At 38.5% G+C, this 16092-nt stretch overlaps 1 protein-coding gene across 1 annotated transcript in view; it reads right to left on the reverse strand.

The window, feature by feature from the left end:
• The window catches only part of MED13L (mediator complex subunit 13-like), a 108125-nt gene that overhangs the window by 25344 nt on the left and 66689 nt on the right, over window positions 1-16092 (reverse strand). Inside the window, exons 10-18 of the mRNA XM_010286357.1 lie at window positions 15796-16018; window positions 14692-14797; window positions 14175-14299; window positions 12679-12778; window positions 9340-9560; window positions 5981-6186; window positions 2588-3534; window positions 1696-1875; window positions 5-28 (exon numbers count right to left, since the gene is read on the reverse strand). Coding sequence (XP_010284659.1) covers window positions 5-28; window positions 1696-1875; window positions 2588-3534; window positions 5981-6186; window positions 9340-9560; window positions 12679-12778; window positions 14175-14299; window positions 14692-14797; window positions 15796-16018 — 2132 coding nt within the window. The remainder of the gene's footprint in view (window positions 1-4; window positions 29-1695; window positions 1876-2587; window positions 3535-5980; window positions 6187-9339; window positions 9561-12678; window positions 12779-14174; window positions 14300-14691; window positions 14798-15795; window positions 16019-16092) is intronic.

Here is a 16092-nt window from a genome sequence, read left to right on the forward strand (position 1 = left end):
GGAAGAGGCTCAGGAGATTCCTCAGAGCCTTCAAAGAGAAAAAGAGAAAGAAAAAGTGTTAAAATAGCTGGTTTAACCGGAGTGGGTTCTCTAATGTACCAGGAAGTGGGTTCTTTTACAGGAATATTGGAAATTGCTAATCCCTTGCCATGCCGAGTTTCCTAGAAGTTTGACCATAGCGTGGAAACATACACCGAGGCTGTATCATGCCTGAAAACCGTGTTCTCCCACAGTCCTTTTCCTTGGGAAAAAGTATTTAATAAAGGAGAAGAAAGATTTATATTGTACTTCAGAAATGTCATAAAAATCAAAGTTCAGTCAGCCAAAGTAGAGGGAGCCGATCCAAGCACCATTTAAACTTTCCTAGAAAGTTGCAATAAAATATCTTTCCGTATACTGTAAATACATGTATTGCCCTTCCCGAGGCTTAATCTCATGGTTTTACTATGTCATAACCATAACCACATCTCACAAGTTTCTATTCAATCAAAAGCAGTAACATGAATACATAAAATCTGATTTTACAGTTCATCATCTACCTCCACCTGGCTGTGCAAAATTGCTAAGTAAAATGGTTAGGCAAACTTATTCCCAGGTATATAAAACTAAGCAAAGATATCATAATTGTAAAAATTGCCTCCTGCTCCTTTCCGTCGGAAGTGCTGCAGAGCACTTGCAGTCACAGCTGAGAGGATTACCATCCAGTTTATCACGGTATCTCCCAGAAGCTGTGCTCCTTAGAAGAAATACTGTTGAAAATATCAAGCAAAAATATACCCAAGAGTTTTTGCAGAATATAGTCCAGCTTTACTAAAAAGTCAACATTCACTAAAAAATTACTGAATCTTTATCAAAGGCTCTACTACTTCCTATATGGCAAATTTGGTTTTATTCTCTGGAAGCAACTGGCAAATCCTAACTCTTAAAGGTACAAATGCTAGAAAAACTACTAGATTAGAAGTACTCCTCATGAAGCACAATGGCTTTAGACAGGAACTGTAGTTACCACAAGTTGTCCTGGCCGCAAAGGAAAGCTGCAATACATCAAATACCAACAGAGAGAAAACAAAGCACAGCACAATGGAACTGTGGAAAATAAAAACAGAGCAAGACTGCATCGGCTAAGGCTGAAATAAATTGCAGGTGAGAAATGCATATTTAATGGTCAGTCATTATTTTGCAGATGTGCGCATACAAAATCTGTCTGTAATTTGTGTTTTCCAGAAGTGTCACTTAAAACCAGGAGATGCTTAAACTGAAACTTCTTACTCAGACTATGGGAAACCTTAGAACAAACAAACCTCTCTGTGGAGAAAGTATACCCACTTTTTGTACATTTGTATAGCTCAGAAAGCCCCTCTTCCCCATTTTAATGCAGTACAAATTTAACAGCCTCCTCTCTTCATGTTACTTATATGCCAGCTAGCTTCAGTGCAAGCCAAAACACAGATGCAGATAGGGAGTCTGATCCTCACCCAGTGTTTCTGCACTCTGTAAATGTTCATCATCTGGAAGGGCAAAACCTCCACTACGTTATTAAAGCACGTGCTTCACATGCCTCTTACGGCATTTGGGGAATAACAAAAAAAGAAGAGCTCTCTGAAGAGCCCATTTGTTCTACCATATTTCCAGAAGAAAGTGCACATTTCTAGAAAACTGTGCCTTTAACTGTGGGCATATAACACAACGTTATACCATAGGTTCCCCGTCCTGCCATCTTATGGAACTGCTGCCAGGTGAGTGGTCCCTGCACGTGCTGGATGTTCTCCCAGGTCCTTCCTGTTCGCTTCTTCTGGATGGCATCCTGGAGAAAGGGCTGTAGCGACAGCAGCATGCGCACCACGTCCTGGGAGGAGAGCATGCTGATATCCAATACTGCAAATGAAAAAGGAGCATCCATCATTTTCAGTGAGGAACAGGAAGAATTATTTTGAGGTGGCAACATTTTTGGTTTATCGTTCCTTCGTATTGCTCTTCAAATGCCCATAAAATCTGTACAACTCTAATTAGATTAATGGCATTTTATGTGGTAGTTTATGAAAACATTACTAAAATAAAGCTGTCCTCATAGTCCTTGTCACATACCTTTCAATGTTACTGTTGTCCAGCTCAGTTCATAAGAAGTCAGAGCATTTTCAGCATATAAACAAGTAATACTTCATTATGAAATCATTTTTTATAATGAAAATTTTTTAAATGGTGACACTTTCGTACAGAGCTGTTCTTTTCTGCTGACTGCTTATACCCTTCTCCAAAACAAGGGGCCATAATTCTGCCCACCCCTCAACACTTGAATTTGTTTTACATCTCTGCTTCAGATTTGCAAACTTCCACAGATTCTTATGCAATTTAGACCACGCAGTCTAAGGACAACTGCATTACTGGTACTTCAGATGTAGCTTATAAAGCTTTCAGAAATCCACTTTATCTCTAGGATATTTTTATGCATCTCATTTCCCACATAAAGATTAAGTGGCTCACGATTAGCAAGTTTCAAATGAATTTATAGCGGTCACAAAAAAACCTCCAAGAAAATAACTTTTTTTTTTTCCCCTGTTAAAAAACCCCGCTCTGTTCTGACCCATACCATTGCTGTGAGGCCAAGAATGTACAGTGGCACTTCTCACTAGGGCTTCATCCACTTTTCCACCAGTGGGGTTGTCCACATACTGCCTGCCTTGCTCGAGGGCATTGAAGCATTCTATCCAGGAGTCATTACTGTCTGCCTGCAGTCTGTCGTAACTCCAGTTCATACATGGGAGCGTCTGACGATTGTTGGAGGACATATAATCCAAGCAGCTCAGAGATGTGAAAGGCTGTGTGTGCTGATTCTGGAGGAGGAGGAGGAGGCTCATTGGAGGTTCCTGCGTCCTTCTAGCTCCCTCTCCCATCTGAGAGATCAAGTTGCTTTGACTTATCATCAGTCGTCTTTCTGCAGCTTGGCCAATGTCCGAGGTCTTGCCAAAAATGTCCAGCTCATCCTCAATGAAGAGCCCAGAGTTGTAACCTAATTTGCGGTTCATAATAGCACTAAAGCCACAGGTGCAACGGTATTGATCCTCATTAGATGAATCTGGGATGTATAATCCCACATCTGCACCTTTAATATTCATATTACAGGCGCATATACAACAACTATCAAAGTTACGGTCTTTGAAGATGTTCAACACAGAGTCTGAAAGAATCAGGGTGACGTACAGGCTGTGAGCTTCTGGGATGGGCTGAACAGTGGCTGGCTCCACGGAATTAAGGGGCCGTGTTGTAGAAGGGGTAGAAGCAGGTGAACCTTGATCTGTGCTGTCATACTTTACAGATCCTTGACCGCTCGCAGTACCCCCACCTCTAGGAGTCCTTGGGGTCCTGGGAGTGCGTGGGGTAGGGACAGAGAAGCGGGGAGTTGCTGGTGACGGCAGAACTCCTGCTCCGCTGTTGCTGGCCGGAGCAGTACTATTTAGCGTCACTGGTGTATTCATCTGAGGAGTGTTCATCTGAAGATAGTCTTGGTCAGCCAAACTCCCAACACTAGGCACATTGCTATGAAAAAGAAATGAAGAACAGAGTCAAATGCCATCACAAACTGGTTGGTTGTGAAGACTGATTTTATCAAGACTTATTTTTAAATACAAGGAGATGGTGAAAACTGAAAGGATTCGTTGTAACTGTACTAAAGAAGGAACACCTTCAGGCATTCTGCTCATAACCTTTTACTCATGTCTCAACTAAAATTATAATTCTCACCATGAACACTGTTGCTTCCTATCAGTATAATAAAAAGGCATCGTCTCAGGCACACAGCCCTCTCCTAAAGATTATGCCCATGGCCTAAAACTCAAATGCTCTTGAGAAGAATCTCTGGATGAATTATCAGGTTAAGATTTTAGGATTTTTGTAACTCCTTCAGGGGAAAGAGAAAGAATTGTACATGTTTTAAACACAATTATCTGTGAAGAGATATACATTAGCAGAAATGAAGACAGTATTTCAGAGGCATAGAAAGCTTACTTTATTTTAGAAATTATTGCTTTAAATAGCTGTCAGAAGTCACACATGTGGCACTTACGATGTTACCTCATGGCGGTATGTAATCGTAACAGTTTTTGAGATACTATAAATAAATGCAAGTAGTCACTTAGGATTACACAGTCTACAGCACAATATGACACATTCCATTAAAACTCTTAGTCCAGTAAAGCTAAGAATCATAATTTTGGGTCATCTCCTCTCATGATTGGTTTTTATTACTCTGTTTTTGTGATTTTTTGCCAAATTCAAGTGACCAAAGAACAGCCCATGGTGCATTCCTGTGAGATCTGTCTTCTCTCTGGAATGACTCATATCAAGAAACCGTTAACATGGGTCAATCAAAAGAGTAAGATCTTTACTTAACTTTTCTCTTTCCATGTTGCTAATAAGCTGCTCACTTTTCTTGAAATGTGTTCATTGCATATTAGGGCAAGGAAAAGGTGTAAGAACTCAATAAGTCTCTTGATAAAGGAGGGGAAACAGGTTTTTTCATGTTTGTCTCTTCTTGCTGTGTATTTTGTGTATTTAAAAGAGTACTATTTTAATGTTCACATATCATTAGTGACTTGAAAAGGAAAATAATGAAGACCTTGTTCCTTAGAATCACTTTATTACCTTAAACTGATGTATGTCCAACTCAAAGCATGAGAGGGGAAAAAAATGAACAAAGGTTTGAAGGAGTTCTGAATCCAAAGCATACTGAATGCCTCAGACTAATAAGAAAAGTTGACCTAGAAACCATGATTGGCAATCACCGCTCTGTCGGAAGCCTGCAGTAATAATCTTCACTCTAATTGGATTATATTGAAAATGAAAGGTTTTTTTCCCCCCCACCACCAAATACCTGAAATTAATAAGCAGCTCAAGCCTGGTGAATCAGTTACTATTATGAAAAAAACCTGAGAATTAAATTGCTCCCTAGGCACTATGAAGGTTTTACTATTCCTTTTTTGCAGTTCTTTTGAGAACACTGAAGGATCCTTTGGAGCTGGAAAAGGACTGATTTAAAGGATTTACAGACTGATTTAAAGATACAGGGTACTTCCTCTAGAAATGAATGCCCTGCACTAGGAGACCTCTGTACTATTATTATACCTTTTAAGAGGTCTTATGAATATAATGGTACAAGTTCTTGAAAGCTTTCAAAATCTCCAGCAATGAATTTCTTCCATAAACATTGCTAATTTCTGAGAACTGAGTAAGGAATACAAGCTTTTAAATTTAATAGCAGTCTTTGCTTATAGGTCACAGCACTCTCATACTCAAGAGAGACTTGGCATCTTTTCTTTTAGCATTTAGAAGGGGGAGGATAAGACAAATCTGATCAGCATCTGCCTAGTTAGCAGCTCCGTACATGACCCATTCGGGTTAAATCACAAGAACTCAGAAGAGCTAACAGGAGAACACGGAGAAGAGAGCTGTCACAGGCCCACTCAAAATTTTAAGAGCCCTCAGGAGGCAAACTGGTGTCATCAGGATCAGGTATCATCAGACTGAAGCTCAAACTGAATACACAAGTACAAACAAGAAGGGAGCCTAACTGTAGGCCAGAGAACATGGACACTGAAATGGGAGGACAACGACGTGAGAGGTTAAGTGCATTAATTTTATTCCTTAACACTTCTGGTTTATGTTGAGTTACAATATCTTCCTGTATGAGAAGTTCCAATTAATTCAAGTACCACATGTTCCTGTTCTTCTAAAAGCGCTACAAATGTAGTGGACACCTATTGTAACAGCACCGATTTCCAAAAGCTCTTTTTAATTTAAACGTTCCTACTGTCAGAACTTTATTGATCTGAGACAATGACAAATTTAAACGGTTTAAAATACATTTGCAGGATATTTTATGGTTCTGGTGCATAGCACAACACTGTTAATACATGCAAACATTTTAATTAACGAGCCACTTTAGGTATGGGCATGACAGACTAATTTCCTACAAGACTGTACTTACTTGTAGCCATCTCTAATGAAAGTGGCTGCAGGCGGCAAAGGAAGTTGTTCAATTTTAGGAGGAACAGCCCAAGAAGGCCTGAAAATGCAGGCATCCGGTATCTTCAGAGGTAGGAGGCACTGGCTTGGCAGTATCTTCAGTGGAGCAAATACAGAGGAGCCCACAAAAGGTTGAAATGATGGAACTTTGTGCACGTACGAAAAATCCTGTAACATCCAAGTGACGTTGTTTACAACAATATGGTAAGGTTGCTCTTTATATTTAGATACTTAATTAAAACCTATTGTACTGTTTGAACCCTCTACAACTGCATTTTTTCCAAAATCAAGTATATTTATTAATTCTACAAAACATTCAAGAGCAGCTCCTTCAAGGAAACTCAGCTGAGGCTCCTTGTTACACTGAGATGCTATACAACTTTAACGTCAGTGGATTTCACAATTAGATTAGACTCATTTAGGACAATCTATGTCTGAAAAGTGAATAGTGTACTATGAAATTTTCATACTACCTAGCTTCAAGCACCTCATTTAGGCACTTAGAAGACAGATCTTTGCAAGACTTCTACACTGACAATGGAGAGAGAGGCCAAGTCACAGTGTGAAGAAACCTTAGATGCCTTAAGTCAGCCTCTCTGAATAACCCCCACGCTGGGGGTTAATATCATCCAAGTAGTAACAGCGTGCACTTTACACATGCCAAATATTAAATATAAGTCTAGTATTAAATATAAATATATAAACAATCTAGTAAACAAAATATTAATATAAGTGAAGTCCAGTCAAACTGGACTTTCACTGACTGTCATGCTTGTTTGCAGAGAATGATGACAAGAACTTCAGCCAGAGTTTCTAGAGCTATTCCAAGTTTCTTTCAGAAGAAAAGAGCTAGTCCTTTTGAGGCACTACTGCAAAGTAAAAATCATTATTAAAATAGTAACAGTAGTCTCTCTCAGAATTTCAGCATTTAACATCTCATTAGATCTTTGCATTTTTCCCTTGCACCGTGTAAAGCATTGAGAGATGAGAAATGTGTGGATTACTATCTTCAGCTGGTGAATACTCAGCACAAGAAATCTACTTACATGTTCTCAGAATGATTAGCAATGGGTTTAGGTGCTTGATTCCCCCACTGGTGTATATGAGCAGGTGTGACACACTTAAAAGCAAGTAAACTGTGCTGTTGGAAATGTTATTGGGCAGAATTAAAATATGTATTTTAATACTCCTAAAACAGTTGTGAGGGAGATTAAAGTATCTTCAGTATCAATGACGCCCTAAAATCTGTTCCCACTCAAAAACTTTCAGCTCAACAAATTCCAATACAGATTTTTTTTTTTCCAGGCCCAAATCATCCTATTCTTAAAGCACATGGTTTACTGCACAAACAGAAGGAAAAAAAAAAAAACCACCAAGGTCCGTGGCAAGGCAAAGTCTTATAAATCTTACAAAAAAACTTATTTCAGACTTCTCCAATAGTACAAAAATTGGCAGATACATGAACTATACAAGGTAAATGGACAACTGTATCTCAGTAAAGCCGCTAAGATGGTGCCTTTTCTCATCACGCCTTCAAGTTACGAAGTTAGGACAGAAGGAGGAAGAGATGTTGCAGTAGCTTAACCTAGTGGTTACTGTCTTCACGAGGGACGCACTGATAACCAACTCACTTACACTTCTGCAAAGTCTCTCCTTCTCAACAGAATCGTTAAAGCTCTCTACCAGCTCAGCCCCTGCACAGCTGTCAGCTTAATTCGCAGCCCTGTGAGCTGGTAACTCCTGGGTCTGAGAAGACACAATCTCCAAATGCAACAAGCCCTCTTACTTCTCCCCCAGGGACAGGGACTTCCTCCTGCCTCAGGGACAAAACTGAATGCTCTTATGGAGAGAGTCAGCCTGTGCTTTACTTCCAGTCTGCTTAAGGTATACTATTACTGCCGTGCAGGAAAATTTACTAATTCTTAGCGAACTAAATCACTTACATTAAGATAAATTTATATATCAGTATTCTCATATTGATATATAGCCACTTCTTGCCCAAGCAACTGCAAGTGCTCTATCTTTCCGTGTATAGCTACCTCTCTCAGCAATGCAAATGCTGTTACAAGCCTTCAGTTAATTCCAGCGTTCACAGGAGCACAAAATGAGAGGGAAGGAGGTGGTGTTGGGGAAGGAAATGGCTGCTGATATAGAAGGAACAGGCTGTGGCAGATTAGGGACAGGGTGGGTCTGAAGGAGAAGAATTAGGCTGTAAAATCAAGGGTTGGGGACTACCAGGAAGACAGAGTTATAGCGTGTATCTCGCTCTATTACCTGTGTACAAATGAACTTACTGCAGAACAAGGTGATGTGTATTTCTACAAAGAAATGTGCATTTTTAAATTAAAAAGCCACCCTCACACTATATGCATGGAAATATGATAACGATAACTTCTGACAAAAGTGACAAAAATTGGCCCAAAAGCTTAAGTAATGCAGAATACACACAAGCAAGCAGAATGATTTTAACCTACCTCTGAACCTGTGCTAAAGATGGAACAATGAAATACAAATCAATGTACACAGCTAGGTGCTTATGTTAAGTCCTTTTATGTGATGCTATGGAAAAATGGATACATCTTGATATGTAAAGTTGGGGAAGTGAGTACTAGTACCCAGCAGCAGAGTCCCCATTTAAAAATAGTTCTTTACTCAGATACACTATAGGACTCAATATAGGAGTAACTATGTGACATTACCTGACCTGTGTTATACAGAAAGTCAGATAAGAATGGTCCCATCTGGCCTTAAAACTTGTGAAGTAACATCAGCTGAAGAAGAAACAGAGCAAGTTCAACCCCTGGGCTTTCTCAGAGATTTTCAACCCTAACCAAAAAAGGCAACATTTCAGAGAGAAAAAGGCAGCCTTTCTACATGCACGATTTTATCCTAGCTGCATCCCCAGAGACTGGCAGCAAGGAGTGGCTCTACATAAAAGGTGCTACAGAAAAATTATCTGAAGAAATAAATCATTTAGCAGCTACTTAATCCCAAGTATGACGCTTTTTCAAATACGTACATTCTTTCTGTTAGGCATAGGGCTCATTTCACATACAGTATTGGCTGTTTCCTGAGAACACCCAAAAACATTACAAACATACAATTACGAGAAGAAAAATACCTATAGTTAAAATCAGGGAAACAATTAAAAAGCTCTTTTACTAGAGAAGAACTTTTTTCCCAACTAAAGACTGGTATGTACTTTATATGGATCCATTCACATTTGTTAAAGTAGTCTACACACACAACATGTGACTCATTTATAAGAATCAAAACAGACATAGATGAGATTATAAAAATACCACGTCTTTGGCATGTTACCTTAATTTCTTCAGGTTTAGGGCTACCTAATCCATCTTCCACCTCCATTTTAAACTCAGCAAGCTGTGTGGGAACCATGTTGACCATGGGACTTTCCATCATTCCCAAGGTAGTCACAGTCTCTGAACTTATTCCATCTTTGTAACTCATTACTGGGGAGAAGGCAGGGTGTTGTTCTAAAGAAGGTGGTGTTGGGAACATCCTTTGGAGATCTGCCACAGCTAAACATGATGAAATAACACACTGTTAATCATTAAAATATAAACTCTCAAGGATATCCAATAAAACAGAAGAGACCAACTCGATACTAGCTCGTATTTCAGCAGTTAAAACCTAGCAAAAATCCTACAGACTACTAGAGTTCCGACACCAGTACAAATCTAGACAAAAAGTTAACTCCAAGGGATAAATTCCTAGGGATATTTTTCCAAGCTTATTGTTTAGCAGAAACAACAAACTGGTAGATGCAAAAATTCTATGTACAATTCTAACAACAACAAGTTTCATAATAGAAGAGATTAATTGACATTAATGCAAAGTTCACCCCAGCAACTGTTACTAAGGAGATACAGAGTAGTTTCTTCCCTTTTTTAGAGCTGATAAAGTCCTAAAATGGGAGGCTTTTGGAATTAGTGTGCACTTAGCTGCATTTTTCCACTGACATACTGTCACTGTAGTCTCATTTGGTCCATAGCGACATAACTCATGAAGAGAAGATAGGCTACTGTTGCTAACACAAACATAGGCAATTTTGCTTAAGAATCAGACTGCCAGGCATCCAAAAGTGACAAGTGGTAGAGGAAGCCACAAAATTATTATTTTGCATCACAAGACATTAAGCCAGGAAAACCCCTAAATTCTCAGTAAACGAATGTAATGTAATCACCCGTTGTGTATTTTTCTTCTTTAAGCAAACCAAACAACCCCCCCCCCAACAGAAATGCTTAAAAAAGTATAACGCAATCAAACAAAAATCAGAATTAAGTCTTGTATTTTCTCCCCAGCTACATTCCTTCACCTTCCAGCGCCAAGCTTACATATTTATTTTGCTTAACATTCAGAATATATGCTATCTTCTCCTGACTTGAATGAGGACAGATGTTCTCTGGACATAGCCATCACTCTGGTGAATTCATTGTTAAAGTACTCAAAGTCGAGAAGGGTAAATTCCCATCAGTGTTTCTTCTGAAATGTTTTTTCCTAACAGACTAAATGTCCAATTCCATTTCCATTCCTATTCATACATCCAACTTGAGTTGACAGGACACACGGACATACTTTTATTCAATAGTTTTTGCAGCCTAAAGATTATGGAAAATTCATAAATAAATACAGATGGATTTCTGACTGGGAAACACTGCGTTGTGGAAATCCAAACTGGTGGAACATAGTACCACACTCAAAAACTAATTGAGAAAGACAGAAATAAGTGGTGGAATTAAAATTATATATCCATATACTAATACATACACTAGCAATACATTTTTGTAGGATGCTGCAGCCTCAACATCTGTCTCCACTCTGCCTTAACAGAGCCAAAACCTGAATTTCATTCTTTTTGTGCACAGAGATAAGACAGACAGTCCATTTAAATTCTTTAGCCAAAGTGAAACTACTCAAATAGTCCTCTCAAATGGACTTGAGTTGGTCATAACAGTCAAAGCCGAACCCAAAGTCTTTCGCTACCTGGAGCAGTAAATAATGGGCTATGAATTATTGCCACTCGGCTCATTTTTTTCCTCCGCTCCTTCTCAGGCTTTGAATTGGAATTTTAAAAGACCTTACTCTTGTCCTGATAGGATAAATAAATGTTGAAAACATGTTCAGTAGAACGAAAAAACCTATTTTTCACCCAATACTAGTATGAAATACGATCTTCAGGATGCCAGCTGGATTAGCTACTGCCTCTGTTTTTCAACAGAGAGAACTGTGCTTTAGAAATTGGGGAAAGGGAGAGAGGAAGGAAGGTTAAAATGAAATGTAGTCAGTAGGACTTTATTATGCTGTACAAGACATTTCAGATCCCTGCAGATACTGTTATGGCTTGACAGCTGGTGTCAAGGGGACAGCTACAAAACAGAAATGGAGTGTATCTATTTTACTTATTTCATACCGCTCTATAGTGTATCATTTTCTCACATTCAAGCTCACTCCAGTTAGCAAAATTCTGCAGTGCAGATTCATAAAAAAGTTTAATTACAAAAAATCCCCCAACCTTACAGCAACAGGCTAACTATCATTATTCATTTTCATGTGTGTCATGCTTGAAAAAGCTTTGCATATTTTAAAAAGCTATGGATCAACTAAACCTGTCAAAATCCAATCTCTGTACACTTCAGACTTCTACATTTGAGTAAATCAGCACAGCTTTTATGGGTCCATAAAACTCTGACTCATCTCCTTCAGACTGTTTTTTTTTCTTCTCCTCAATTTGTTCTCATTACCAGCTAAAGTTAATGAGAAGGCATTAAAGAATGATTTGCAGAGAGATTTGATTTCTGCCTATGGCGGCCACAAAAATCAGTCTTCCTCCTCACAACTAAGTAATTTGTAATTCACAACTTGATTGGTTGGTATTATCCCAAAAATTCTCACCTTCCTCCACTCACACATACATATACATGTTCCTCTTTCATCTCAAGAGGAGTGCCACCTATATTAATAATGCAAAACTATACTAACACTAAATTTAAATTCCAAGTTTCCTGGACTCCTGTAGCCTTCCTCGTACATGTGTAGCAAGTGCCTGCACAAGCATCACTTCATAACCATCTGTAAAAGGTTTACAATGTGTCTTCAGCTAGAACTAGTTCTTTGATTTTAATCATGTACTTCCACATCTAGATTAAACCCTGAAAGCGATTTTAGTCTGAATTTGTGGCATGCTGAATGCAATTTTCTTCCAAGACAGGATGCACCATATTGGCCAATTGGTAAGTCATAGCTTTAAATTCTTTAAAAAAGAAGAATGACTTATACTTATGGTAATAGTGTGACTAACTGAGGTTTAATGCTGAATTGAGAACAGAGGAGAGAGCTTCTAAATGAAGATTTGTAACAAAACCCTTCCATACTTCCAATCTAAGACAATAATGTTAAAAGAAGAGCACCTCAAATCTCAGTAGGCACATTCAAAAAATATGTCTATATTACCATCCACTCCTTTCATTAAAATCTGCTTATCCTCTTTTAACATTGGCATCTGGGAATCATAGAACAAAATAAGGACGCTACCTCTTAGTCCTGAAAAAGTGACATTAGAAGCCTCCTACAAAAAGGCAGTATGGTAGCTGTAGATTTTAACTGTCAACAAAGTAGTAATCAGTCGTTGCTACTTACTTGGCGGGTAAGGTACTGCTGTTCTACCATCCTTCCCTACGGGGCGTTCCTCAGACCCCACTGTGGGCATTTTTGATGATCGAAGAGCTGGTGATACAGCCTAGAAGCAGAATAGTCATATAACATATTAAAAAAACCCCAAAGAATATTAGAATTCATAATCCATTACAAATTCTGAAAACTCTCTGAATGAGATTTCACAAGAAAGAAAAATGTGTACTTTTCTACTGTCCCACACGCTCCCCCCAAGAAATCTGGATTTCTTTTTCCTCTCTTTCAACACTAAAACAAACCAAAACAAAGTCTCTGAAATATCTGCCTGTCTATACACCCCCCCCATATATAGATATACACATAGATACATACACATATCTATATGCACACAAATTATATTGAAAATGCTATCACCAACACAGAGCTTGAAATTAATGCGACCACTCTAAGATAACAATGAGAACACAACACTGAGAGTAAGACTGCCATAAACAGACTGCCACAGGGGACAGCTCAACGCACACAACTTTTAAGACAAGAAGAACACTAGGTCTGTCCAGGCCAACTTTACAGAAAAAGGTAATTTTTTATTTTGACAGAACAGTCCTCTAGTAGATTTCAATATTAACTACGACATCTTAGGTGCAGTTTGTGTGGAACCACAGAACAGGGAGAAGTGGTAAATAAATTTGTGTACTTGAAAAGGACCACACATTAGACTTTTAAACCCTATTGTCTACTATCAGCCAGTTTAGAATCACCTTCTGTATCATTATGGCTATATTAGATTAGGCTTAAAAATAGTAATTATTAAAATCTTTGCATTTCCATTGATTTTTTTTTTCCTTGTAATTGATGCAAATTTGCTCTTCCTTTTCTATTTCCTAATATTCAGCAGTTATTCCTCTTTTTACTGAAATAAACTGCTTGTAGGAATAGAAAGAAACATGCTTCAGAGAAATTACTGAAATTCAGTAAGGTTGAATTTATTTTCCTTTGGGCAGCTTCTCAGACAAGGTAAAAGGACAAATCACCAGTTAATGAACTAGAGTCTCTTCCATAACTCTCAGAAACAAACACAAAATATTGACAAAAGCTAAGGACACGAAACTAAATGTAATGCATTTATAAAGCTATTACATTGCTTTACCTAGGAATTATTCTTATAGTCTGCTTATGCAATGATTGAGTCAGCAAGTTAGTTGTATACAGGTTCCCTTGATGACTGAAAAACCATCAGCCAACACAAGCTTTGATGGTACCTAAGGGAGCTCCCAATATTCCTGAATTATACACAGTGATTTCTCTCTCTGATGGATGCCCTGAAAGGACACCTCTCTTTGCTAGCAATTCTTCCTAATTAAAATACAAGCCTGCCTACCTGGAAACTCTCCTATCTATTAGGGATAATCATTCCCCACTAGGATTCCATACCCCTCCTTTTTTTTTTTTTTTTGGCTGAGGTTTAAATCTACAGAACCCTCAGTCCTACAAAGACTTACACCAAGCTCATCTTCATCTGAATTATCGAAGATATTATCTAGATCATGAAGCGATGGAGCCAGATCCGTCACCTGTGTGAGGCTACCAGAGCCTGCTCGACCTGCAGCATTGTCTTGACGAGTATCTATCATAAGGGAAAAACACGTGAAAAATGGGAGCAAAGTCAAGAAACACAAAATCACCTTTTTCCAATTTCAATTCTCACTCTAAACAGGGGACAAGCAAGAATCAGAGGCCTCTTTTCTTATGATGTAGCCTAGAAATAGCCTTGCAGTCAAGTTTTAAGCAAGCACCAAAGGTCAATCAGGAGGAAAGAATGAAGGTAGCTACTGCTCAACTTCAATATTCTACGAATAAAAAAATTGTATTATAAAAAGGACAGGCAGAATTAAGTTTTGTCCATCTCAGGAGCTAGCTATACCTCTCATGTTACTGTAAAATGTTCAGAATTCAGATTTTATTGCATAGCTTTGAGTAGTTTTGCTTTGCAGAGTGAATTAAAGAGCTTTTACTTACCAGTCTTAGGAGCAGAACTGAAAATAGACATGGCATCTTTTCCATCAGGAACTGGTGTAGAATGACCCGTTGTGGGGATTTCCTTGGTACCAATTCCATCTTCTGACTATACAAAAAAATCCAAGAGTTTTAATGGATATTAATATAAGCTAAGTAAGAACAACTGGTTTCCTATGTCAAGCCAAACTCGGGGCTCTTGATTCAATGCTTTGAGAAGCAAAAAACATTTTAAGAAGGTAAAAGAACACAGCTGCCTGCTGTTTACCTACGTATCAGGAAAAACATGAAGTAATATTGTGTACGATCTACAAAGGATTCCATACACATCAGTTAAATTTGATAGCCAGTACACATAATTAGCCACCCTAATTTCTCTAGAAAATACATCTTCTAGAATTTTAAGTGTGGTGGCTAACCCTACAAGACCAAATGAGTGAGCAGCCAGACAATGAAACAGCCCCAAAATAGATAAGATACATAAAGAAGTATCATGCATACCAGGCAGGTGACAACCAAAGAATGGTGATCAAATTGTTTTCTTTCACATATGGAAGAACACTCTAAGGAAATGTTCAAACCAATATAGCGTCCCTGCCACAAATCTCTCAGCAGAAAGCTACACTAATTTTGCCCAAGGGAAGAAAAATAAGCTTGGGCTGGAGAGATCAGAGCTTTGCAGTGAGGTGATGTGTCAAGCTGAAGCAAGGAAGGAAAAAAAAAAACCACCACACCAAAAAAAGCACCCAGCAAATTCTTTCATCTCTACAAGTGAATATGAGGCTCAAAATATTTTATTTCTTAGCTTAAATATGGAAGCTGCTGCTGGTCAAGCTGAATATATGTAAACAGGAAGTATTCTTGCAACAGCAGTGTTTTCATACACAAAGAGGTTCAGAGGAATGCCAGCAAGTACCAGTTCAAAAACACCACAGTGAAATGAAGTTTTCTCCTGTGAGCCAGTGCAGGAAAGAAATACATAATCTTTCCGATTTTGATCTGTGGAACAGGCTTTGGTGTTCCTGAGACCTGTAGAGCAAATACTGTGCTACAGCACTGTAGTCCAATAAGAACGTTCATGATAAAGACTCTGGATTTACATGTTACCTTGTTCTTTTTCAAAGGATCTTTCTCAGCCCCAAGTTTGCATTTTTTATTGCCAGTGAAGCTGTACTTTATATCACCATCTTCAAAAGTGTAAGGATCACTAGCATCTCCCAAGCCTTCTCCAGGCTGTTGTAGTAGAGGCAAGGGGTCAAGGTAGTTCAACGTCTGCACTGGTTTCTGCTCTTCCAAAATTTTAAATCGTTTATTAGGTTGTCCTAAGAGCCTGAAGGTAAAAATAAAGAAGCAAACAAAGCCATTGTGAAACAAAACAAACATACCTTTTACAGCAAAGAAAAG

Source organism: Phaethon lepturus, unplaced genomic scaffold (genome assembly GCF_000687285.1).
Source record: "Phaethon lepturus isolate BGI_N335 unplaced genomic scaffold, ASM68728v1 scaffold12754, whole genome shotgun sequence".
NCBI lineage: Eukaryota > Metazoa > Chordata > Aves > Phaethontiformes > Phaethontidae > Phaethon > Phaethon lepturus.